The sequence below is a fragment of the Eptesicus fuscus genome, chromosome 5 (assembly GCF_027574615.1).
Source record: "Eptesicus fuscus isolate TK198812 chromosome 5, DD_ASM_mEF_20220401, whole genome shotgun sequence".
In the NCBI taxonomy this organism is placed as follows: domain Eukaryota; kingdom Metazoa; phylum Chordata; class Mammalia; order Chiroptera; family Vespertilionidae; genus Eptesicus; species Eptesicus fuscus.
The window spans coordinates 53,121,269-53,149,059 of NC_072477.1; the positions used below are offsets into that span (position 1 = coordinate 53,121,269).

Sequence of the window (27,791 nt, forward strand, 5' to 3'; positions counted from 1 at the left end):
GGTGAGCGAGCTTAACTGCTGACCTCTCGGAGAGAGAGGCGGGGCTGATCAGCAGTGGCAGCAGCTGCTGGCGAGGCCAGGAGAGAGAAGTAGAGTGATCAGACCCTGCTTCTCTCTCTCGGCCTTGCCAGCAGCCAAGCCTCTCTCTCTCTCTCTCAGAGGTCAGCAGTTCAGCCCACTAGCTAGCAGCCTGGGGAAGCTGCTGATCAGCCCCGCCTCTATGATCAGGCCTGGAGATAGGCCCAGAGATGCTGGCATAGAAACCGACCAATCAGAACCTACTCTGGATGAACTGTGAAGGCAGAACCTAAGGTGGGGGCTGAGGAGGGGTTTTAAGGGCAACAGCTGTTTGGTGTAAGGTGTAAGAAAGCGGTTCAATTTTTTAATGAATGGTTTGGCAATATAGTGCATATGGCTGACTAGCAGTCCAAATATAGGGATTATGTGTTTTTGTTGCCAAGAGCATCTCCTCCTGCTGAAAAAGGCTTTTCCCACCATTTAAGCAATCCTATTCTATAAAATCTATCTATACTAATAAAAGGGTAATATGCTAATTAGACCGGGTCAACCGGCCATCTTCCAGACGTCTGACTTCCTTCTGGAGAAAGCCATGGTGGTGGAGGCCGAGGCAGAGGCAGTTAGGGGCAATCAGGCTGGCAGGGGAGGGCAGTTGGAAGTGAGATCAGGCCTGCAGGGGAGGGCAGTTGGGGGAAAGATCAGGCCAGCAGAGGAGGGCAGTTGGGGGCGAGATCAGGCTGGCAGAGGAGGGCAGTTGGGGACGAGATCAGGCTGGCAGGGGAGGGCAGTTAGGAGTGATCAGGCAGCCAGGCAGAGGCAGTTAGGGGCAATCAGGAAGGCAGGCAGAGAGGTTTGGTGCAATCACACAGGCAGGGGGGCAAGGTAGGGGTGATCAAGCAGGCAGGCAGGGGGGCAAGGTAGGGGCGATCAGACAGGCAGGCAGAGAAGTTAGGGGCAATCAGGCAGGCAGGGGGGCAAGGTAGGGGCGATCAGGCTGGCAGGCAGAGGGGCTAGGAGCGATCAGGCAGGCAGGCAGGCAGGCAGAGGGGTTAGGAGCCAATCGTTCCATATTGCAAGAGGGATGTCTGATGTTTGGCAGTCGGACGTCCCCTGAGGGGTCCCAGACTGGAGCAGGTGCAGGCCGGGCTGAGGAACCCCCACTCTGTGCACGAATTTTGTGCACTGGGTCTCTAGTTTAAATACAATAAATTAATATTATGGGCAAATTTATACCAATAAATTTGATTACTTAAATGGGTTGAAAAAATTCTTGTAAAACACAAATTGCCAAAACTGATGTACAAGTAATAGAAAATCAAAATAGACTTATCTGCACTAAATAAATTGAATCAGTAATTAAAATCCTTCCTAAAAGAAAACTACAGTCCATAATGTTTTAGCAATGAATTATATATCAAACATACAGCTCAATTAACATCCTACCTAATAAAAGGGTAATATGCAAATAACCACCACTCTGCTATGCCCACGATTGGGCCGGTGGGAGGCTGGGGGGCGGGACTCGGGGTGGCCTATCTGGCCGTTGAGAAGATCAAGATGGCAGCGCCAAGTCTTCTTAGTTCCGGGGGTTCCTGGGAAGATCGCCGCCCCGGGGAGGCAAGGCCAGGCTGCCCAGCTGCTCCTGGGGGTCCCTGGGGAGATTGCTGCCCCAGGGAGGCGAGGCCAGCTGCCCAGCCGCTCCCGGGGGTCCCTGGGGAGATCGCGGCCCTGGGGGGGCGTGGCTGGGCCCGTCCAACCACTCCCTAGGGTCCCTGGGGAGATCAGCAACCCAGGGGTGTGTGGCCGGGCCCGCCCAGCCTCTCCCGGGGTCCCTGGGGAGATCGGCACCCTGGGGAAGTGAGGCGGGACCCGCCCAGCTGCTCCTGGGGTCCCTGGGAACATTGCATGCATGGGGTTGCTGAGACCCAGACTAGGCCTCTGGCCACAGATTCATAGCTTCCTGGAGACCTAGGGCAAGGATCTGCCTCATCTGCAGAGAGACAGAGGTTACTCAAGAATCTTCTAAAAACTGCTGAGAAACTTGAAGAGACCTTCAAGGACCTTAATGAGAATAACAAAAAAATGGAAAAGGACCAGTCAGAAATTATGCATACACTGTCTGAAATAAAGAATATACAGAAACTCAACTGTAGATCACCGTACCCTAAGAGTCAAACCAAAGATTTGGAACATGAGGAAGCAAAAAACACCCAACCAGAGAGGCAGGAAGAAAGAAGAATCCAAAAGTGTGAGGATAGCGTAAGGAGCCTCTGGGACGGCTTTAAGTGTACCAACATCCCAATTTTTGGGGTGCCAGAAGAAGAGAGAGAGCAAGATACTGAAAACCTATTTGAAGAAATAATGACAGAAAACTTCCCCCACCTGGTGAAAGAAATAGACTTACAAGTTCAGGAAGTGCACAGAACCCCAAACAAGAGGAATCCAAAGAGGACCACACCAAGACACATCATAATTAAAATGCCAAGGGCAAAAGACAAAGAGAATCTTACAAGCAGCAAGAGAAAAACAGTTAGTTACCTACAAGGGAGCACCCATATGACTGTCAGCTGATTTCTCAACAGAAACTATGCAGGCCAGACGGGAGTGGCAAGAAATATTCAAAGTGATGAACAGCAAGAACCTATAACCAAGATTACTCTACCCAGCAAAGCCATCATTCAGAATTGAAGGTCAGACGAAGAGCTTCACAGACAAGAAAAAGCTAAAGGAGTTCATCACCACCAAACCAGGATTACATGAAATACTGAAGGGTATTCTTTAAGAAGAGGAAGAAGAAAAAAAAGGTAAAGGTAAAAATTATGAACAACAAAAAGACATCAAATACATACCTATCAACAAGTGAATCTAAAAATCAAGTGAATAAAAAATCTGAAGAACAGAATGGACTGGTGAATATAATAGAATCAGGGACATAGAAAGGGAGGAGACGGACAATTCTCAGGGGTAAAGGGATCTGAGGGGTGCAGGAAGAGATTGGACAAAAATCTTACACCTATGGATGAAGACAGTGGTGGGGGGTAAGGGTATGGGGTGGGGTGGGGAATCAGGTGGAGGGGAGCTATGGGGGGAAAATAAAAAGAGGAACACCTGTAATAATCTGAACAATAAAGATTTATTATAAAAAAGAAAGAAAAAGAAAAAGATAATCTAATGTGTTGGTGAGAATATAGGGAGAAGAGAGAACGAAGATGGCTTCTGACGGGAAGGCAGACTCCAAGATAGTGCGTGAGTGAGAAAAAAAAGGGAGAGTGTGTGGTCGCATGGGGAGTGTTTGTTGGTGAGTTGAGGGACAGCTATACTGCAGGAGACTGTGAGGGACTGCTGGACAGGGCTCCCCTGACCAGGCAGCCTCCACTGCTGCTGGGTTCCCTCCCGGAACGACCAGCTTGAACGCGGAGACCACGCCCTCTTGAAGGGGAAAGTGGATGTTATCGGATGCTTGAAAAGCCCTGGGAATCTACAACTATGGCACCTACCGAACAGCTGCGAACCCAAGAACACCGGTCCCCAATTGGCACAAGCACGCAGATTCAGAGAAGCTCTACACCCCCTCACGGAAAGGTCAGATTTTGCCTGGATAAGGTGAAGTCTGTGGTCCCGGCAGGAGAGAGAAATGCGCGCACGATGGTAACACGAGATCCTGGAGAAGTCTGCGCCTAGAAAAATCTGCAGCCTTTGGGGCTGGCGTGATCTGTGAATGTAGAAGGGGGTCCTCAGAGCTGCTAACAGAAGGGAACTCTTAAAAGCAACCCATTTTGATCTGGATGCAAAAAGACAGCCTACAAATTTTAAAAGTGTGCCGGCTGCTTAGACCCAAGGGGAAACAAGACTGCACAGACTTGCGCGCAGCCCTGGAATTCGCACACTTACTCTGGCTCTTTTTCTTTCTTCTTTTTCCTCTTTAAATCCTTCCTTCTGATTACTAAGCCCAATACATAATATCACCCAATTGGGGACACCCTAAGAGACTGCAGGGGAAAGTTGTTTTTGTGGAACCTGGGGATCAGAGTGGGGAATAACCATCAGAGAACCAGCTCTGGGGCAACCCACTCCCCCAAGCCTGACTGAGTGCCACAAGGAAAGCAGGATCTAAGCACTGGCTAGAGAGGACCTGTAGACCCGGAGGTCAATCCAGAAACACTGCCACCCAGGGGTTGAATCACAAATTGACTCTTGTGTAAATACAAATAAAGGAATACAAGAAATAAAGACTTACAGCCTGCTTAAAAATCAGGACTGGCTTACAACACTGAGGAGCAGTGAAACTCAGGGAACTTCAATACTGTCCTGACTAGGAAACAGGTATGTCAAACAGAACAGTAGAGGAAGTGAATGACCTTCACTGCTGCACATTTTTATTTTTATTTTTTTCATCTTTTACTTAAGAAACTAATTTTTTTCTTTTTTCCTCACTTGATTTTACCTTATTACATTTTTATTTTTAATCAGTATTATTACTACTACTATTTTACCTTTTTTTTAAGTATCATTTTATTTTCTCTTCATTTTATTTTGGGATTAGTGTTCTACATTCTATTTTCATCTTTCCTTTAGCATCATTTTACTCTATTTCAACTTTATCTTTATGCTATCGCTCTCTTCCTCACTTTCCCCCTTTTGTTGTCCTGTTTCTTTTACCCTATTCCTGCTTTAGATTTTCCCTATTTCTTCTTTTTATCCCTCTTAAAATTTCACCCCACTTATATATCTTATTTCCAATCCCCTGCTCCAAGTCCATACACACCTCTCTCTTCTCTTTCTTCACTATTCAAAAAAATTTTTTTTCTCTCTGTCCTTTTGTTGTTGTTTGCTTGACTATTGATTATATCGATTTTTATGCTTGTTTGTGAGATTGTTTTGCTTATTCTTTTTGTTTTTTGTTTGTTTTTGTTTCTTTTTTGCTTCTGTTTTCCCTCACCTCACTTGATATTAGTTATTTGTAGTTTGCATTCATCTCCAGGTACTTATTGCTGGCATTTGTTGGGATTAGTGGCTGTTCTATTGGAGTTTTCTCCCCATATATATAGTATGTTCCCCTCTTCTTTCTTATTCTCTTTCTTTTCTCTCTTACTTTTTTTTATCCTTTTCCCAATTTCATTTTGGTACTCTTTTTTTTTCTCTTCTTTCTCTCCTATCTGCTAATTCACCTTTCTCTGGTGGTCACCTTTATTTGGGGTTATTAATATCGTGAATACATTTCTGTTCAGTGCCTTGTGCGTTGTACCTGGTTGTGTTATATTTTGTGCCTTTAAATCAACACAGGAGAGAGAGAACTACATAACCAGACACCCGTAGAAGAGAGATCATGGGGAGACAAAGAAACAGCCCACATATGAAAGAAAAGCAGGCATCACCAGAAAAGGAAGTAAATGAAATGGAGGCAAGCAACCTGTCAGAGAAAGAATTCATAGAAATGGTCATAAGGTGGCTGAAAAAAATGGAAGACAAATTCGACAATATGTGTAAGAACCAAGAGGAAATGAATAAGGATCAAGAAGAAATGAAAAATGACATTGCTGCTGTAAAGAACTCAATAGAAAGCATCAATAGTAGACTAGAAGAAGCAGAGGATCACATCACTGAGCTAGAAGACAAGATAGGAAAAAATACCCAAGTAGAACAGCTTCTAGAAAAAAAAAATTAAAAAGCAGGAGGAGAGCCTAAGGGAACTTTGGGACAACACGAAACAAAACAACATCTGCATAATAGGGGTTCCAGAAGGAGAGGAAACTGAGCAAGGAATAGAAAACCTGTTTGAAGAAATAATGACAGAAAACTTCCCTGGTATAGGGAAGAAAAAACCCACACAAATCCAAGAAGCTCACATAGTCCCAAGCAAAATGAACCCCAAAAGACCGACACCAAGGCACATTATAATTAAATTGGCAAACACCAATGACAATGTAAGAATCTTAAAAGTGGCCAGAGAGAGACAGGAAGTTACCTACAAAGGATTCCCCATCAGACTAGCAACTGATTTTTCAACAGAAACACATCAGGCCAGAAGGGAATGGAATGAAATACACAAAGTCATGCAAAGGGAGGGTCTGAATCCAAGAATACTGTACCCAGCAGGCTATCAATCAAAATTGAAGGGGAAATCAGGAGCTTCACAGACAAAAAAAGGACTAAGGGAGTTTATTACCACCAAACCAGCAATGCAAGAAATGCTAAAGGGTCTGCTGTAAAAAAAAGAAATAGGAAGCGAAGAAGGAACACAGGGGTAAAGAATAAAAATGGCGACAAATAAGTACCTACCATAATAACTTTAAATGTAAATGGTTAAATGCCCTAATCAAAAGACATAGGGTAATGGATTGGATAAGAAAACAAGACCCATATATCTGCGGTCTACAAGAAACCCACCTCAGAAAAGAAGATGCACACAGAATGAGGGTGAAGGGATTGAAAAAGGTTTTTCAGGTGAATGGAAATGAAAAAAAAAGCTGGGGTAGCAATACTTATATCTGACAAATTAGATTTCAAAGTGAAGGACATAACAAGAGATAAGGAAGGCCACTTCATAATACTAAAGGGAGCAATCCAACAAGAAGAGATAACTCTGGTAAACATATATGCACGCAATACAGGAACACCCAAATACATAAAAAAAACTTCTGCAGGATATCAAGGGAGAGATTGACAGCAATACAATCATAGTAGGAGACTTTAATACCTCACTATCACCACTGGACAAATTCTCTAAACAAAAAGTCAGCAAAGAAACTTCAATCCTAAATGACTCACTAGACCAGATGGAATTAATTGACATCTTCAGAACATTTCACCCCAAAGCCACAGAATATACATTCTTCTCAGGTGCACATGGGTCATTTTCAAAGATAGACCATATGTTGGGTCACAGACAAAGTCTCTTCAAATTCAAGAAGATAGAAATCATATCAAGCATCTTCTCAGATCACAGTCGCATAAAACTGGAAATCAACTACAATAAAAACAATCCAAAAAAATCAAACACATGGAGACTAAACAGCATGCTATTAAACAATGACTGGGTTACCAGAGAGATCAAGGAAGAAATAAAAAACATCATGGCAACAAACGACAATGAAAACACAACAATCCAAAATCTATGGGACACAGCGAAAGCAGTCTTGAGAGGGAAGTTCATACTCTACAAGCCTACTGCAAAAAACAAGAAACAATGGTAATAAATTACCTAATCCTACAACTCAAAGAGTTAGAAAGAGAGCAACAAGAAAAGCCCAGTGTAAGCAGAAGGAAGGAAATAATAAAGATCAGAGCGGAGATAAAGGACATAGAGACCAAAAAAACAATACAAAAGATCAACAAAACCAAGAGCTGGTTCTTTGAAAGGATAAACAAGATTGATGAACCTCTAGCCAGACTCACCAAGAAGTAAATAGAGAGGACCCAAATAAACAAAATCAGAAATGAAAGGGGAGAAATAACAAGAGACCCCACCGAAATACAAAGGATTGTTGAAAAAATACTATGAACAATACTATTCCAACAAACTGGACAACCTGGAGGATATGGACATATTCCTAGAAAAATATAACCTTCCAAAACTCAATCAGGAAGAATCTAAACATCTCAATAGGCCAATAACCATGGAAGAAATTAAAGCCGTCATCAGAAAGCATCCAGCAAACAAAAGCCTGGGGCCAGACGGCTTCACAGGGGAGTTTTACCAAACATTCAAGGAAGAACTAAAACCTATCCTCCAGACTATTCAAAAAAAATTCAAGAGGGAAGAACACTTTCAAGCTCCTTCTATGAAGCCAGCATCACCCTAAACCAGATAAAGACAACATAATGAAAGAGAATAACAGGCCAATATCACTCATGAACATAGATGCCAAAATCCTCAACAAAATTCTAGCAAATCGGATCCAGCAGTACATCAGAAAGATCATACACCATGACCAAGTAGGATTTACCACGGGGATATAAGGATGGTACAATATCCGCAAATCAATGAACATGATATATCACATAAACAAATTGAGAGATAAAAATTACATAGTCATATCAATTGATGCAGAAAAAGCATTTGACAAAATCCAACACCCTTTCTTCATAAAAGCTCTCAACAAGGTGGGAATAGAAGGAACATACCTCAACATAATAAAAGCCATATATCATAAACCCACAGAAAATATCATACTCAATGGGCAATAACTAAAACCATTTCCCCTAAGAACAGGAACAAGACAGGGATGCCCACTCTCACCACTCCTGTTCGACATAGTACTGGAAGTACTAGCCATTGCAATTAGACAAGATGAAGAAATAAAAGGCATCCAAATTGGAAAAGAAGAAGTAAAGCCATCCTTATTTGCAGATTACATGATATTGAACATAAAAAACCCGAAAGACTCCATCAAAAAACTAATAGACTTAATAAATGAATTCGGCAATGTAGCAGGATACAAAATTAACGCCAAGAAATCTATGGCATTTCTATACACCAATAGTGAACTTACAGAAAGAGAGACTAAAAAAGCAATCCCATTTACCATCGCACCAAAAAAATTAAGATACCTAGGAATAAACTTAACTAAGGAGGTAAAAGACCTATAGGCGGAAAACTACAGAACACTGAAAAAAGAGATAGAGGAAGACGTAAACAGATGGAAGAATATACCATGTTCATGGATTGGTAGAATCAACATCATTACAATGTCCATACTACCCAAAGCAATCTATAGATTCAATGCACTCCCCATCAAAATACCAATGGCATATTTCAGAGACCTAGAAAGAACTCTTCAAAAATTCATCTGGAATAAAAAAACGCCCCGAAGCCACAGCAATCCTGAGAAAGAAGAACAAAGTAGGTGGGATCTCATTACCAGATTTCTAGCTGTATTACAAAGCCACTGTTCTCAAAACAGCCTGGTACTGGCACAAGAACAGACATATAGACCAATGGAATAATATAGAGAATCCAGATATTGACCCAAACTACTATGCTCAATTAATATTTGACAAAGGAGGCATGAACATACAATGGAATCAAGACAGTCTCTTCAATAAATGGTGTTGGGAAAGTTGGACAGATACATGCAAAAAAATGAAGCTAGATCACCAACTTACACCATACACAAAAATAAACTCAAAATGGATAAAGGACTTAAACATAAGAAGGGAAACCATAAAAATACTAGCTTTCCCGTTGCAGGAAAATTCCTGCAATGGGATTTCCTGCTGCACTCTACCCCGCCTCCGTTCCTCCCTTGCCGCCCGCCTCGCCTTCTCCTCCGGCCCTCCCGCATTTCCCTTCGCCCCCGGCCCCGCCTCCGCTCCGCCTTTATCACCCGCCTCACCTTCTCCTCCAGCCCGCCCGCATTTCCCTTTGCTCCGCCATTGTCGCCCGCCTCCGACCCGCCCTGCCCTTGCCGCCCGCCTCACCTTCTCCTCCGGGCCGCCTGCTTTTCCCTTCGCCCCCGGCCCTGCCTCCGCCCCCAGCCCCGCCTCCGCCCCACCCTTGCCGCCCACCTCGCCTTCTCCAGCCCGCCCGTGTTTCCCTTCGCCCCCGGCCCCGCCTCCGCCCCGCCCCGCCCTTGCCGCCCGCCTCGCCTTCTCCGGCCCGCCCGCGTTTCCCTTCGCCCCCGGCCCCGCCTCCGCCCCGCCCCGCCCTTGCCGCCCGCCTCACCTTCTCCGGCCCGCCCGCGTTTCCCTTCGCCCCCGGCCCCGCCTCTGCCCCCGGCCCCGCCTCCGCCCCGCCCCGCCCTTGCCGCCCGCCTCACCTTCTCCGGCCCGCCCGCGTTTCCCTTCGCCCCCGGCCCCGCCTCTGCCCCCGGCCCCGCCTCCGCCCCGCCCCGCCCTTGCCGCCCGCCTCACCTTCTCCTCCAGCCCGCCCGCGTTTCCCTTCGCCCCCGGCCCCGCCTCCGCCCCCGGCCCCGCCTCCGCCCCGCCCTTGTCACCGGCCCCGCCTTCTCCTCCAGCCCGCCCGCGTTTCCCTTCGCCCCCGGCCCCGCCTCCGCTCCGCCCTTGCCGCCGGCCCCGCCTTCTCCTCCAGCCCGCCCGAGTTTCCCTTCGCCCACGGCCCTGACTTCGCTCCTCCCTTCTCCTCCCCCTGCCCCCCTGGCTTGCTTGCTTCTTCGAAGCTTTACTCCCCTTCTGCAGCTGTTGGCTTCTTTGGACGCTGTCTTGATATGCAAATTAGCCGCCATCTTTGTTGGGGCAATTTGCATACTTGTCCTGATTGGTTGGTGGGCGTGGCTTGGCTGGTGGGCGTGGCTTAGGTGTAGCGAAGGTGCGGTCAATTTGCATATTTGTCTATTATTAGATTAGATTAGGAATCCATAGGCAGAGAAATCTCAGACATATGCCGAAGCAATTTCTTCACCGATACCGCTCCTAGGGCAATAGATGCTAAAGAGAGAATAAACAAATGGGACTACATCAAAATAAAAAGGAGCTTGTACAGCAAAAGAAACCATCAACAAAACAAGAAAGCCCACTGTATGGGAGAACATATTTGCAAATGTTACCACTGATAAATGTTTAATTTCCAACACCTACAGGGAACTTATACAACTTAATAAAAGGAAGATAAATGATCCAATAAAAAAATGGGCAACAGGCCTAAATAGAATCCTTTTGAAAGAAGACAGAAGGAAGGCCAAGAGACATATGAAAACATGCTCAAAGTCACTAATTATCTGAGAGATGCAAATCAAAACGACAATGCGGTACCATCTCACACCTGTCAGAATGGCTATCATCAACAAATCAACAAACGACAAGTGCTGGTGAGGATGTGGAGAAAGAGGAACCCTCGTGCACTGCTGGTGGGAATGCAGACTGGTGCAGCCATTGTGGAGAACAGTATGGCGTTTCCTCAAAAAACTAAAAATGGAACTCCCATTTGACCCAGTAATCCCACTTCTAGGACTATATCCCAAGAAACTAGAAACACCAATCAGAAAGGATATATGCACCCCTATGTTCATAGCAGCACACTTTAACATAGCTAAGATTTGAAAACACCCTAAATGCTCATCAGCAGATGAGTGGATTAGAAAACTATGGTACATCTACACAATGGAATACTACACTGCTATAAAAAAGAAGGAACTCTTACCATTTGCAGCAGCATGGATGGACCTGGAGTGCATTATGGTAAGTGAAATAAGCCAGGCAATGAAAGAAAAATACCACAGGATCTCACTCATTTACGGAAAATAAAGAACATTATAACCTGATGAACAAAAAGATAGATACAGAAGCAGTAAAGCACCGAACAGACTGTCAAATTACAGCAGGAAGGCTGGGGAGTGTTGGGGAGAGGGGGAAAGAGATCAACCAAAGGACTTGTATGCATGCATATAAGCACATCAATGGACACAAGACACTGGGGGGGGTGGGATGAGGGCATGCGACAGGGGTTAGGGGAGGCTGGAGGAAGGTCAATGGGGGAAAAAAAGGAGATATATGTACCACTATATGTAATACTTTAAACAATAAAAAAATAAAATAAAAAACTGGGAAAAAAAAGAATATAGAGAGAAGTTGGAACCCTTATACACTGCTGGTGGAAATGTAAAAGTTGTATAGCTGGTTTGGAAAACAGTTGGCAGTTCCTCAAAAGTTAAATGAAGGGTTAACCTATGACTCAGCAATTCCATTCCTAGGTATATACCCAAGGGAAATGAAAGCATGTCCACACAAAAACCTGTACATGAATGTTCATAGCAGCATTATTCACAAAAATTGGAAACAAACCAAATGTCTATCAACTGATAAACAGATAAATGCGTTACAACTACATACTCCATAAAAAGTACTAAAGTAATGATATGTGCTACAGTGTGGATAAACCTTGAAAACATGTTAAGCTGAAGATGTCGGTCTGAAAATACCACACATTGTATGATGCTGTATATATATGAAATGTCCAGAATAGTCAAACCTATTGAGACTAAAAGTAGATAAGAAGTTGCCTAGGGCTGGAAGGGTTTGGAAGAAGAGGGATGGGGTACTTGGCTAAAGGGTATAAGTATCTTTTGGAGTGATGAAATGTTCTAAAATCGGTAAGTGGTGGTAGTTGCACAACTCTTTGAATACACTAAAAGCCGCTAAACTGTAAACTTTAAAAGGGTGCAATGTATTGTAGGTGAACTATCCTATATAATAATAGACAAATATGCAAATTGACCATACCTCCGACACACCCAGAAGCCACGCCCACAAGCCACGCCCACCATCCAATCAGAGCGAGTATGCAAATTAACCCAAACCAAGATGGCTACAGCCACAGAGAGCAAGGTTCCCTAGGTAACAGAGGAAGCCAAGCTTTCTGCCAGCCATTGCAGGCCTAAGCCTCCACTCAAGCTACAAAGTTTCAATTATAGAAGGTAAATAAATTCAAACAAATGGCAGCAGAATGGAGCTTGAGAGAGCAGGCCAGGGTTGCCACTGGCAACAGGGGAAGCAAAGCTTTCTGCACACCCTGGCCGGGCCCACCCACTTAAGGCAACAAAGTTTCAATTATAACCCCAACACAAATGGATTCGGGCCTCGGAGGGAGCCCCAGGCTTGGCTCTGCTCCAGGCTACAAAGTTTCAGTTGTAGAAGGAAAATAAATTCCAGATACCAGGGTCTCCGCTTGCCTCCCAGGGGGCGTGGCCCACCTGCAAACCACCGCAGGCCCCTCACTCAGGCCGCCCCATGCCCCAAGGGAACCCCACCTTGATCAGGGACACCCTTCAGGGCAAACCAGCTGGCCCCCACCCCTGTACCAGGCCTCTATCCTATCTAATAAAAGAGAACTATGCAGATTGATCATCACTGCAACACACAATATAGCTGCCCCCATGTGGTCAAAGATCCTGCCCCCATGTGGACACAAGATGGCCACCACAAGATAGCCAGCAGGAGAGGGCAGTTGGGAGGCACCCGGCCTGCAAGGGAGGGCAGTTGAGAGGGACCAGGCTTGTAAGGGAGGGCAGTTGAGAGGGATCAGGCCTGCAAGGAAGGGCAGTTGGAGGTGATCAACCCTGCAGGAGAGGGCAGTTAGGGGTGACCAGGCCAGCAGAGGAGGGAAGTTGGGGGCAAACAGGCTGGCATGGGAGTGATTAGGGGGTGATCAGGCTGGCAGGCAGAAGCAGTTAGGGGCAATCAGGAAGGCAGGCAGGCAAGCAGTTGGGAGCCAGCAGTCCTGGATTATGAGAGGGATGTCCGGCTGCCCGTTTAGGCCCGATCCCAAGGATCGGGCCTAAATGTGATCGGGCCTAAACGGGCAGTCGGACATCCTTTGAGGGGTCCGAGATTGGAGAGGGTACAGGCTGGGCTGAGGGACAACCCCCCTCCGTGCACGAATTTCGTGCACCGGGCCTCTAGTATCTCAATAAATCTATTAAAAAATACTCTCCTATATAAGGAAGAAGACTTTTTAGTCAACACCGACAAAGTAACTAAACAACCAAAAGTGGTGTCTATCCAAGTGTGCAACTATATGTTTTAGTGCATCTTTGGTTTTAGGTTAAGAAAAATAGCAAAATAATTACCCTTTCTACTGAAGACAGCTGTTGCTGTAATCCATCACATTTTTTGTTTGCTTCTTCAAAAAGAGTTTTATATTTTTCTGTTTGAGACTGTTGCAAATTAATTGTTCGCTGCTGTCTTACACAATCTTCCTCAAAATTTTTTACTTGAGACTTTAAATCCTCAATTTCATCCTCCTATAGTTATGAAATTATAGATTATGTGAAAAAAATGCACATGATTTGGTATATAAAAATGCACATGATTTTAAAATATAAAGCAGAAACAAAAAGGAACTTCATATGATCTTTGATTTTCATCTTAAAAAATGAAAGTCACATTTTATTTGTGCTTAATAGCTTACACTTGTAAGTCTAATATAAAGAATTCTAATTGCTAACAAGTCTTTAAAATTCTTTAGCTCTGAAAATTCCACATCTTAGAATGGAGTTCAGTGTTTACATATAATTTTTTAATTCAAAATTTAACTGAATTATATCTCAATGAAGCTAATTAAAAAATATAATTTAAATTACTCCTAAAATGTCTTAATATTAGAGCATGTATATTGAGAGCTTTTAAAAACTAACCTTTCTATTGCATTCACATACAACATTATCCAATTCCTGCTGCATAACACGGAGTTTCGCCTTCAGAAATCTGATCTGTGCTTCTGTGGATTAAAATAATTATATTTATTGCCTTTCACTGAATCTAAAACATCATCAGTTGTAAGACAGACCATTATATTATGAAAGAACAAACATGTTCAAGATGGGAATCTAACAGGAGATCCCTGTTTAGGAAGACTAAATACTCCTAATTTAAATATAAATTAACAAATCCACCCAACAGAAACAAACTGCTCACATTTCAACAGTGGAATCAAATAAAGAAAGGGGGGAATAGGGCAGGACCAAAGCACTCCTGAGAATCTGAACCACAGGCATAAGTGTGCGTACACACTTTCTGTTCCAAAGTTCTTACTAAGGTTCCAGTGTCACCATGGAGCTGATGAGCTGCGGTTGGCTCTAACCCACCTAGATCTCTCTAGCCTCAACTCTCTTTCTAGCCTCTCATATAACATCAGGCTAACAGGGACAGAAGGGGAATGATAAATTAAAAAGTGTGATGTTTGCAGTAGTTGGTCTCTAGGAGAAAAGAAAAAAGAATGGGAGAGCATGACTTTTTTTCCTACTATCTTTCTCTCCCCAACTTTAGGTACACAGCACTAACCTCTCCATCCCACTCCAACCATTAGTCTTTCAAAGCAATCTGTGCTGCTAAACTACTTTTTGATCTTTTCCTCCCCCAGGTAACCACAGGCAATCATCTGGAATAAAAGAATAAAAGGGGAGCCCTAACCAGTTTGGCTCAGTGGATAGAGCGTCAGCCTGTGGACTGAAGGGTCCCAGGTTTGATTCCGATCAAAGGCATGTACCTGGGTTGCAGGCACATCCCCATTAGGAGTGTGCAGGAGACAGCTGATCGATGTTTCTCTCATATCTATGTTTCTAACTCTCTATCCCTCTCCTTTCCTCTCAATAAAATATATATTTTTAAAAAGAATAAAAGAGGAGAGAGCTAGGGCAAAAATTCTCAAAAAGGGAGTAAAGTTGCAGAGGGGCAATTGAACAATTAGAAAAAGTAATTTGCACTGGTTCCCTGTATCAGGGAAGAGGAATACTGTAACAGGGCCATGTTCACTGTGTGCTGAGGTACAGCTAACATCTGACCATTGTGTCCTTGAAGGCATCTTAACAGAGACACAAAGGCAACGTCCTGCTTCATTTAACTTCCTTCTTGTCAACTAGCCCCAGAAAGCTTGGATAGGTCAATAAATATAGTAAATGCATAAATATAGTGCTCCTCACTTATGACTAACTAGCATGCAGCACAACAATCATACATACAATTGTTGCGATTTTCACAGAAACAGATAATTTTAAAGATAAAGTTTATAATCATCTAATACAAACTGCTAAATTTCAAAATTAATATATTGCTATTATAGAGGGGCTAAATGGCTTGTCTGAACTCACAATTAATTACAGTTCAGCATTAACTATGTACATATACACTGAACTGTCTTATTTTTGGTTTACAATAGCATTAGTGACTCCTCAAAAATCCAACATAATTTTAGAGACATTACTGGTAACTAACAATGTCTTTAGATGATCTAAACTTAGTAGTATTTGTTTCTAGTGGTCTGATGAAAATGAGTTTATAAGAAAGAAAATTATATTGGTTAGAAAACTCATTTGATCATTTTACCTGATGCTATATCTATAATTCATTTATCTTTTTGCATGTGTTAATTTAATATGCAATAAGCAGAATATAGTAATGGTAAATGAAAAAATTCAAAGAATCATGTGGTGTGTGTGTGTTTTTTATTTTTTATTTTAATGTTTTAAGGATTAGTTTTGGGACATTTTAACCTTAGTTTAAGAGTGGTCAATGACGGGCAAGACCATGTGTCCCTGGATCCGGGTGAGGCCTCGTACACTTAGGCCCGGGTGAGGCCACGTGCCCCTGGGCCTGGGAGAGGCCAAGCGTCCCTGGGTCCGGGTGAGACCATGTGTCCCTGGATCAGGGTGAGGCCTCGTGCACCTAGGCCCGGGTGAGGCCACGTGCCCCTGGGGCTGGGAGAGGCCAAGCGTCCCTGGGTCCGGGTGAGACCATGTGTCCCTGGATCCAGGTGAGGCCTCGTACACCTAGGCCCGGATGAGGCCACGTGGCCCTGGGTCTGGGAGAGGCCAAGCGTCCCTGGGTCCGGGTGAGACCATGTGTCCCTGGATCCGGGTGGGGCCTCGTGCACCTAGGCCCGGGTGAGGCCACGTGCCCCTGGGTCTGGGAGAGCCCAAGCGTCCCTGGGTACGGGTGAGACCATGTGTCCCTAGATCCGGGTGAGGCCACGTGCCCCTTAGTCCGGGTGAAGCCGTGCCCCTGGGTCCGGCCGAGACCAAACCAGAGGGAGTCGGACCTCCGTTACCACCATTTGTCCACCATCCAGAGCTGAGGGGTCAGTGCTGACATGTACACATAAGGAACTGGTGGACATTGAAATTGGGTCTCAAAAGAACTGTTGGTCCAGAAAGAAACTCACTACAGACTGATCCATCTGCCTGTCAGCATAACTATTATTGCTCGTCTCACATTCAGTTCTCATAAGTATATATCTAGTGACATATGATCTTGCTCATCTAGGGGAAATGATGAACAACATAGACTGAGGAACAAGAACAGAACCAGAAGCAAGGAGGCATCGATCGGACTATCGGGTCTCAGAGGGAGGATAGGGGAGGGTGGGGGGAGGGGGAGAGTTCAACCAAAGGACTTGTGTGCATGCATATGAGCCTATCCAACGGTTAAGTTCAACAGGGGGTTGGGGCATGCGTCGGGAGGGGGGGGATGGGAATGGGGGGATGAGGACAAATATGTGATACCTTAATCAATAAAGAAATTTAAAAAAAAATTATGGTTAACCCTTAACAATACAGGTGTGAGAAATTTTTATCACTGCCTAATATTGCAAATACTTTGAGTAGACTGGTTTCTGCTTTTTTTTTTTTTTTAATATGTATTTTTATTGACTTCAGAGAGGAGGGGAGAGGGAGAGAGAAGCATCGATGATAGGAGAGTCATTGATCGGCTGCCTCCTGCGCGCCCCCTGCTGGGGATCGAGCCCGCGGCCCAGGCATGTGCCCTTGACCGGAGTCGAGCCTGGGACCCTTCAGTCCGCGGGCTGACGCACTAGCCACTGAGCCAAACCAGCTAGGGCTGGTTTCTGCTTTTAATGGACTTTTGATTGCATCAGATTTGCAGAACTGGGAAGATTTATTGGTGTGACTTGTTTTTGATGGAGAAAAAAAGTCTTCTCTTCAGCAAGACGGAACTTTGGTTTGGTTCCCTGCATATAAATAGGCCTTCCTTGCTAAGAAAACCTCTCCACTTGTGGCCATGGGCAGAAGGCTGCCAGTCCTGCTTTGCAGATACAGGTTGTGGGTTTGTCATATGCTAGCACTAAATTATTTTCTAGTCTTTTTGTACAATGTGCCATTGTAATCTGTCTTCATTATTTTATCCAAAATAAACTTCTTTTAGTTTTGAAAAAAAAAAAAAAAAAAAAAAAGAGTGGTCAATGAAACCAACACCATAAAAATAGAGACCAGTTCAATGAGGCAGTTACTTACCCATGATCCATTTAATAATTACTAACTCATAACCAATTACTTCAGTTACAATCCCACTCATTCCTTCCACCATCATGTCCCACTAGATGATTTTTAAACAAATACATCACAATACATTTTAAAATGCAAAAAAAAGTTCCTAAATATCTTTTTCTAAGTAACTGTGATATACAAAAAGAAAACTTACCTGTTCCAATGTCTTTACTAGCACCACAAAAAATATCATCATCTATATAATCAGGTAAGCCTTCTTCTTCCAGTTGCCCTTCAATTTTGCTAACTGTTTTTGCAAGAGAAAAGTCTGAGAAATCCTCTGGAATGGCAACATCATTGGCAGTTGATACATCAGAGTATTTCAACTTCATACTAAATAATAAAATTACATATGTAAATGTACATTACACATACTTTATATATAAGACTCCTAAATATGACTTTTATCCAAATAACAAAGCATATCAAAATTATAATAAAATTTAAATTTATGATGAAACCTATAATTGATACCTTCAAGGACTATAAGAGTCTTAGTAGACTTTCTATCTTTATGATTTACACAACCACAGAGCTAGAGAAGGCTTTGTGAGGTCTGTTTATTTTAAACACTAGAGGCCTGGTGCACGAAATTCATTCACGGAGCGGGGGGTGTCCCTCAGCCCAGCCTGCACCCTCTCCAATCTGGGATCCCTCTCACAATCCAGGACTGCTGGCTCCCATCTGCTCGCCTGCCTGCCTTCCTGATTTCCCCTAAATCACTTCTACCTGCCAGCCTGATCACCCCCTAACCACTCCCATGCCAGCCTGATTGATGTCTAACTGCTCCCCTGCCAGCCTGTTTGCCCCCAACTTCCCTCCTCTGCCAGCCTGGTCACTCCTAACTGCCATCCCCTGCAGGGTTGATTGCCTCCAACTGCCCTCCCTTGCAGGCCAGGTGCCTCTCAACTGCCCTCCCTTGCAGGCCGGGTGTCTCCCAACTGCCCTCCCCTGCTGGCCATCTTGTGGTGGCCATCTTGTGTCCACTTGGGGGCAAGATCTTTGACCACATGGAAGCAGCCATATTGTGTGTTGGAGTGATGGTCAATCTGCATATTACTCTTTTATTAGATAGGATAGAGGCCTGGTGCATGGGTGGGGCCAGCTGGTTTGCCCTGAAAGGTGTCCTGGATCAGGGTGGGGGTTCCCTTGGGGCGTGGGGCAGCCTGAGTGAGGGGCCTGTGGTGGTTTGCAGGCCAGCCATGCCCCCTGGTGACCCAAGCAGAGGCCCTGGTATCTGGAATTTATTTACCTTCTATAATTGAAACTTTGTAGCCTGGAGCGGAGCCAAGCCTCCTGCTCAATCCGTGGCTGCCGCCATTTCTGTTTGGATTTGTTTACCTTCTATAATTGAAACTTTGTATCCTTGAGTGGAGGCCAGGGCCCACCAGTGTGTGTGGAAAGCTTGGCTTCTTCTGTTGCCGGGGAAACCCAAGCCTCCCTTCTGGTAGCCATCTTGGCTGGGGTTAATTTGTATACTCGCTCTGATTGGCTGGTGGGCGTGGCTTGGCTGGTGGGCATGGCTTGTGTAGCAGAGTGATGGTTAATTTGCATATTGCTCTTTTATTAGAGAGGATTGCCTCCAAACAGAGAACATCTATACTAATGAAAGGGTAATATGTTAATTAGACCGGGAGACCTTCAGGACAAAACATGCCCAGAGGGGTCTCAGATTGGAGAGTGTGCAGGCCAGACTGAGGGACAACCCCCTCCCGTGCATGAATTTCGTGCACCAGGCCACTAGTCCTATATAATAAAAGCCTAATATGCAAATCAACCAAACGGCAGAATGACCGGTCAGCAGGGCCAGCGAGCAGGCAGCACCAGGCCAGCCAAGGCGGTGCCAGTGGGCAGAGGGAGGGGACAGTGACTGGCAGAGTCAGAGGGGCGACTGGGGGCTGGTGCCGTCTCCTGATCACTCCACTGGTCCCTCCTGCAGTGGGAGGCCTAAACCATCAATCGGACATTCCCTAAGGGTTCCTGGTCTGCAAGAGGGCACAGGCCAGACTGAGGGACCCCCCCCCACCAGCACTTGAGTGCACACATTTTTGTGCACCAGGCCTCTAGTCCAGTGGTTGGCAAACTGCAGCTCGTGAGCCACATGCGGCTCACAAGCTGTGGTTTGCCGCTCTGTTGACTAATGAGTTTGCTGACCACTGACCTAGTCTCTCGATTCCAATAATTACAGACTGTTGTTGTTCCTTGTGATTAAGCCCCTATCCCAGTGATCGGCAAACTCATTAGTCAACAGAGCGGCAAACCATGGCTTGCGAGCCGCATGTGGTTTGTGAGCCGCAGTTTGCCAACCACTGCTCTAGGCAAAAATAAAAGTACTAAACTTGGCCTCTTTCGTCAAATCTAGCCTGTGGCTTTTAATTTCACATGCTACTGGAGAAGACCTGTACAAATAATAGCACTCCAGCCATAATTCTGCAAACACTAAAAAATAATATCTCTTGAGAAAGAATTACAGAGTAAACACTTCTTAGCTCAAACTCAACATTTTTTCAACCTAAAGAAACACATTGTAACCAGGATCAAAGTTGACCAAAAAGTTGGATTTACTTTTGACACATAAGCAAAGGCTTCTGAATTTTATTTTGAAAAGCAACCTTTTCTTTATAAAAGTAAACATGAAGTCTAAAAATAAGATAACCTTTCCAGTATATAGTATGTGTTCTCTCTTCTTCAATTAATCATTTTTTTTAGATTTTTCTTCCTATCCTTTCACTCTATTTTTTCTTTTTTTGAAAAAAACAAAAAGGTTGTTTAGCCAGTTAAAAGACACAGAATTAACAAACATTTTTCCCAAATTAGGAGTTTAGGTAAGTAATAGACATATGAATTTAAAATACTGTGGATAAGAAGCTGATTGGTACAACCCACGGCAGGTATGACCCTCCTTTTCTAGAAAGTCTCCAACCCAAAGAGCCTCGTGGGCCCCGCTTTTAATATGTAAAATACTAAGAACAGTCTTGAATTATTTTTCATCAAAAGCAATAGAATGTAAATTATATTATAGTCTTAGAGCAAGTCAAATCATTCTATGTCTCAATAAATACAGTAAGGTATGGTGCCCTGTTAAATACTCAAAAAGTATATGCAATTTAGTTTACTTGAGAGAAGTAGGCAGGAAATAACATCTAGGTTCTAGTCACAGTTCTAAGAAAATAAAAAATTAACTGCTACAAGACATTTCTGAATAGAAAATGTTTTAAATTACTGAATGTGGACAGATACATAGAGTATAATTTTGTATATTTTGTGGTAAAAAAGACCTGGAGAAACAAAAAGCTTAATAATTAAGAATGGCCTGACCAGCATAGCTCAGTGGTTGTGCACTGACCTATGAACCAGGAGGTCACAGTTCGATTCCCAGTCAAGGGCACATGCCCAGGTTGCAGGCTCTATCACCATTTTGGGGTGTGCAGGAGGCAGCCAATCAATGATTCTCTTTCAGTGTAAATGTTTCTATCTCTCTCTCCCTGTCCCTTCCTCTTTCTAAAATCAATAAAAAATATTTTTTAAAAAGAATGATACTACTGTAAATTATAAAATTTAGGAAAAAAGTATACCTTTAAAATTGTACTATACCTTGAATTTGTTTTCTTTCCTTTATTTGCAGAGTGTAGTTTTTTTTTAACCTTGTTTACTGTATCAACATTTTTGTTCTTTGGCTATATGAAAAAAAAAATTAAATAATTCGTTAGTTAAGATTCTAATCATGTGCTAAAGTAAATAATTCAGACTTGTTGGTTTGCTACATAAAAGAATTGCTAATTTCATGAAATGAATCACACTGTATTTTTTTTTTTTTAAATCCCAGAATTCTATAGCTGGAAAAGACCTAGATGATACTAGGACCAAGAGATTCCAAGACAAGGAAAATGAGTCCCAAAGATTCAAGGATATTCAGCTAGTGGGTCGAACGTTAAACTGAATGTTCTGACTCACAGAATTTAGTTCCCCTTACTGATTATTCCCCAGATGGCTTTCATGTATACCAAGCATGTCAAACTCGAGGCCGGCCGCGAGTTTGATATGCTTGATGTATACTGTTACTTAGACCTACATCCCCATGGGTGGGGAATTTACAGTCCACAGTAAGCTCGGCACCTACAATAGTGATTCCTACATGTAAATATTTAAATGAATAAACCTTTTAAAAATATACTCTTTATATATAAATACTTTTCTTTTTCAGATTTTCTATCTATAAATTTGGGCTTCAGAGAGAAAACTAAAATATGCTTAGGGTACAGACTCATTTCACTTAGAATTTTTTCCATTGTAGCTCCAAATTGTTCAGTGAAATTATGAGACAAAAATGGATTTCATTCATTTTATGAGCAAAATTTCATGAAGACATCTCTTCTGAGTGTCAAGCTTATATTCTAAGTCATAACCCTTCTCTGTTTTGTCTAAGAAAAGTCTAAAAAAGAAAACCCTAAATTTTACAGAATGTAATTATATTCACAAAAAGTTTGATTTCATACCTGAGTTTCTGAATATGGATGAACTGTCCCTTCAGATAATAGACCTCTAGACACCAAAAATAAACATATATTAATAAATAGATGATATTAAGCTGAGACCCAATAAAATTCAACAGCAACTATATTTGAAAGGAAAAAATATACATCAAGTAAACTTTGCTATAATTTTAGGTATGCATGTGTTAATTTATTTAACACGAGTGTCACAAACAAGAAAAGTGGTTTGGTTGAATAAATTACCTTAAAAATACTGTACTTGAATTCTCCCACAACCACATCAAAATTACAACTAAACTACAGAAAAACCATCATTCAGAACCACCTGAAATCTAGCTGAATGTAAGTCCTCATCAAATTTAAAGAAGCCTCATCGAGACTAGCAGGTGGGGAGTGGAGATGTGGAATGGGCTGGTCCCACACCTACATGTGGGGATAAAAACTGGGAGGGATATCTCAGCTGTGAAGGTCCCTCCTGAGGAGTGAGGGGTCCCAGTCCCACACCAGGTCCCCCCAACCCAGGGTTCCAGTGCCAAAAAGAGAAGTCTCCGTAATTCCTGGCTATAAAAACCAACAAGAATCTCTGGCCAGTGTGGCTCAGTTAGCTGGGCATCGTACCATGCACCTAAAGGTTGCTGATTTGATTCCTAGTAAGTGAACATGCCCAGGTTGTGGGTTCAATCCCTGGTAGGGAGCCTGCAGGAAGCAGCTGATCAATGTTTCACTCTCATGTTGATGTTTCTCTTTCTCTCTCTCCCTTCCTCTCTCTCTAAAAATCAGTAAGAAACTCTTTTTAAAAAACCAAAACACAACAAAACCAGCATGGCTGAATAAGACCAAGGGCTGCTGGAGTCCCAGGCAGTTCCTTCAAAAGGACCCATGTGCAGACTTACTCGACTCCCTCCCTCTGAGGTCCAGCACTGGGGCAACAGATTGGAAGGAACCAGGGGCATACAGGGAGGAACTGGATTGGGTGGACAGCTTTCTGTCAGATAAAAGTGCTGGCAGAGCCCTGGCTGGGTAGCTCAGTGCTTAGATGATGTCTGATTTACCAAGGTTGCAGGTTCCATCCCCAGGGCACACACTAGTATAAGAATCAACCAATGGATGTATAAATAAGTGGAACAACAATTGATGTTTCTTTCTCTCTCTCATTCTTTCTCTCCCTGCCTAAAATCAATCCATAAATTTGTAAAAAATGTTTAAGTGCTGACAGAGGCCACTGTTCCTTTTCTGAGACCCCTGCCATAGAGCCAGCAGGTGAGTGCCTTATCTGAGTCTCAAAAGTCACACTGTTCACCCTGCCCTGGTGATTCCCTGAAACCCTGTATCCCAAACTTGTGAGCCTATCCAAGCAGTTTCCAGTAGGTTTCCCATACAAATGGCCTATCGTGGCTCATGATTCTGACTTTCATTAAATCTCTCTAACAAGCAAAATCTGGCCTGAGTGTACCCCATCCCTCTAGCTAAGTGACCCCAGGCCCAGCACAAGCAGCAGCTGGCCTTGGTTCACAGGTTGGCCTTGCCAGGGCATCTCCAAGCCCAGCACAAGTAGCAGCCATCTGCAGATCACTTTGTAGCTCATGCCGGCTGGCCCCAGGCAGAACACAGGCAGCAAATGACCTTGGTCAGCACCTCCAAGGAGGCCTCAGAGCCAGTGCACCCAGTAAACATCTTCAGACCACATTGAAGCATCACCCAACCACCTCCACAAGTGACATACTCAAGTAAATCCTTCTCTGTGGGGTGGGCCCCAACATAGCTATCCTCCATGGCGGTTGGTGGTCACAGCCAGTTCCTGCAGCCACCTGGCCTGGGGATAGCTCCCGCCCATTGACATGTCAATAGCAATCAAGGCTCAACTACAACAGAAGGGTGTACACAGCCCACACAGGGGGTCTACACCTGGAGTGCCCAGCTCAAGTGAATGGAGAGGCTATGCCATTGGACCCTACAGGACATCTACTACATAAGGTCACTCTACCAAGCCTGGGAAACAGGAGATCTATCTAATACATAGAAACAAACACAGAGAAGCAGCCAAAATGAGGAGACAAAGAAAAATGTCCCAAATGAAAAACAGAGCAGCCCATCAGAAAAAGAACTAAACAAAATGGAGACAACCTCTCAGATACAGAGTTCAACACACTGATTATAAGTATGCTCAATGAACTTAGTGAGAACTCAGAAAGAAGAGATAGGAAACAAAAACAAAGATAGAAAATTAAAAAAAAAAAACACAGTCAGAAATGAAGAATACACAGTAACTGAAATGAAGACTACATTACAGGGAATCACCAGTACAGTGGATGAAGCAGAGGAATATAAGGCAGCAAAAAACCCCAATTGGAACAGAAAAAAGAAAAAAAATTCAAAAAAGTAAAGGATCCTCTGGGACAACTTCAATGTACCAACATTTGAATCATGGGGGTGCCAAAAGGAGAAGAGAGCAAGAAATTGAAAACTTATTTGAAGAAAAAAAAAAGACAGAAAACTTCCCTAATCTGGTGAAGGAAACAGACATACAAGTCCAGAAATCGCACAGTCCCAAAGTTGAACTCAAAGAGACCCACACCAAGACACATCAGAATTAAAATGCAAAGGTGAAAGATAAAGAAAGAATCTTAAAAGCAGTTAGTTACCTACAAGGAAGCTCCCATACAACTGTCAGCTGACTTCTTTTTTTTTTTATATTTTATTGATTTTTTACAGAGAGGAAGAGAGAGGGATAGAGAGTTAGAAACATCGATCAGCTGCCTCTTGCACACCCCCTACTGGGGATGTGCCCACAACCAAGGTACATGCCCTTGACCGGAATCGAACCCGGGACCCTTGAGTCCGCAGGCCGACGCTCTATCCACTGAGCCAAACCGGTTTCGGCTGTCAGCTGACTTCTTAACAGAACCTTTGCTGCCCAGAAGGGATGGGCAAGAAATATTCAAAGTGATAAAAAGCAAGGACCTACGACCAAGATTACTCTACCCAGCAAAGCTACCATTTAAAATCAAAGGACATATAAAGAGCTTCACAGATAAGAAAAAGCTAAAGGTGTTCATTACCACCAAACCAGTATTATATGAGATGTTAAAGGGTCTTTCTTTAGAAAAAAAAAATGAACAATATTAAATGGCAATACATATCAACAACTGAATCTAAAAAACAAAATAAACAAACAGAATAGAAAGACTTATAATACAGAGAACATTTTACAGTTACCAGATGGGAGGGGGGCTGGGCACAAGGGGGGAAAAAGATGGACTAAGAAGTATAAATTGGTTGTTACAGAATAGTCTTGGGGATGCAAAGTACAGCATAGAGAATAGAGTCAACAATCCTATATAATAAAAGCCTAATATACAAATTGTCCCCTCGACTGGGAGTTCAATCGGGAGTTCAACCAGGGGGCAGGGCTGGCCCTCCAACCGCCTGCAGTCACTCCCCCTGGACCGGCCCTGCCCCTGATCGGCCACCTCCACCCCAATCAGGGGCGGGGCCAGCTGGCCAACCTCCCAGGTGCCCTCCCCCCGGCGGCCAGCCAGATCAGCCCGATTAGGGCAGGCCGGTGGGACCCCACCTGTGCACGAATTCTGCACCGGGCCTCTAGTATTCTAATAACTATTTATGGTGTCAGATGGTTACAAATATATTGGGATAATCACTTAGTAAGTTTTATAAGGTATAATCACTGGGGTGTACATTTGAAACTAATGTTTATAATGTTGTGTGTCAATTGTAACTGAAAAATAAAAAATGATTAAAAAGAAATAATTTCCCTTTGATAAGATACATTATAGTGTCAATTTTTAAAAGAAAATATAGCACAAATCTTAATAACTGGCAAATAAGGAGTGATTATTGGTTATACATGGAGATTATCTATTTTACAAAATGATTCACAACAGGGCTTTTTTATTGTGCACCAACTCGTTGTTATCTTTTGTCTAATGCATTTAAATACTTGGTCAGTGTCTGTTTTCCCCATTACATTGTAAACTTCATGACAGTAGTAATCATGTGTGCATTGTTCACTGCTCTATGCCCAGTACTTGGCATAGTATATGGCATATAAGCTTTTAAATTGGCACTAAATATTTGTTAACTGTATAATAAAGTATATTTAAAATACAATTTACCTTTATGCACAAAATTTTCAAAATATATTTGTAATTTTTTCCAGTTATAATATCTATATATATAAAACCCTAATATGCAAATAGACCAAATGGCAGAACCACCGAACAACCAGTCACTATGACGTGTGCTGACCACCAGGTGGCAGAGCACAGAACATGGCGGGCATCAGCCACGGTGAAATGGTGGAACAGGTGAGGGGGGACATCAGACCAAGGCAGGGTGCCGGTCGCTGTCATTGGGATGAGCCTCTGGTGGTTACTGAAAATTCTTTGCTCCCGCATGCCGCGGTCCCACCCGGTGCTTGCATCTGCTGCTGGTGCCCACCTGACTCATACCCGCTGTTGGCACAGGAGCCGCTGCTCACACCTGCTATTGCCAGCCCCAATCACTCAGCACCGTCAACTGGTGCAAGCGGCAGCTGCCAGCCCTGATCACCCCTCAGGGCTTCTCCACCTCCCCTTGCTCCTGAGGGTGATCAGGGCCAGCAGCCACCTCTTGTACCCGCTGCCAGCGATGGCCCTGCTCGCACCCGCAGCTGGCACTGGAGCCACCACTCATACCTGCTGTCAGCCCCATCCCCGTCCACTTGGCGCCTGTGTATGCAAATTAAACCACCACCTTTGTTGGGTTAATTTGCATACTCACTCCTGATTGGCTGGTGGGCGTTGCAAAGGTACGGTCAATTAGCACGTTACTCTTTTATTAGGTAGATTAGTTTCAGGTGTACATCATAGTGTATATAAATTTATATAAGTGATTCCCCAATAAGTCTAGTACCCACCTGGCATTATACATAGTTCAAAATATATTTGTAGTTTAAAACAATTAGTGTTTATGAGGCTCTGAAAACTACAGCCCAGAGGTTGAATCCACCCATATCCATTCATTTATACATTATTTAAAGATGTTTTCACACTATAACAGCAAAGTCGAATAGTTGTGACAAAGACTGTATAATCCACAGATTCAAAAATACTGATTGACTGTTCATTGGAAAAGTTTGCCTGATCAATTTTCTAGATCATTTCCAACATGTTTTAGTATTTCAGAAAACCTACCACATTGCCATGAAAAACTCCATCATATCCCCCAAAAGGACATAAAAGCTCAATTACTTTCCATCAGATGCCAACAACTGAACTAATTATAGAACAATAAATCGATGTCTTTCCTCTATCTCTTCCTTCCTCTATCTCTAAAATCAAAAAATAAAAAAAATAAAAAATCATTCTGACATATGACACAAAAATGGTTCCAAATTCTATATAAACTTTAAGTGTCCTCTTTAACCACCCTCATTTTAAATTATTATTTGTCATTTCTTTATATTGTTTGCATCTTCCACCTCCCCATCCCTCACCACATACAAATACATATCAGCAGAAAGACATTTATCTGTCTCAATCAGTTTTAG

General features: G+C 43.4%; 1 protein-coding gene across 3 annotated transcripts in view; it reads right to left on the minus strand.

The window, feature by feature from the left end:
• The window catches only part of TEX9 (testis expressed 9), a 73,020-nt gene that overhangs the window by 30,565 nt on the left and 14,664 nt on the right, over positions 1–27,791 (minus strand). For all 3 annotated transcript variants that reach the window (XM_054716207.1, XM_054716206.1, XM_054716205.1), the window contains exons 5-9: positions 22,247–22,292; positions 21,345–21,427; positions 17,905–18,083; positions 14,109–14,191; positions 13,542–13,715 (exon numbers count right to left, since the gene is read on the minus strand). In XM_054716207.1, coding sequence (XP_054572182.1) covers positions 13,542–13,715; positions 14,109–14,191; positions 17,905–18,083; positions 21,345–21,427; positions 22,247–22,292 — 565 coding nt within the window. The remainder of the gene's footprint in view (positions 1–13,541; positions 13,716–14,108; positions 14,192–17,904; positions 18,084–21,344; positions 21,428–22,246; positions 22,293–27,791) is intronic.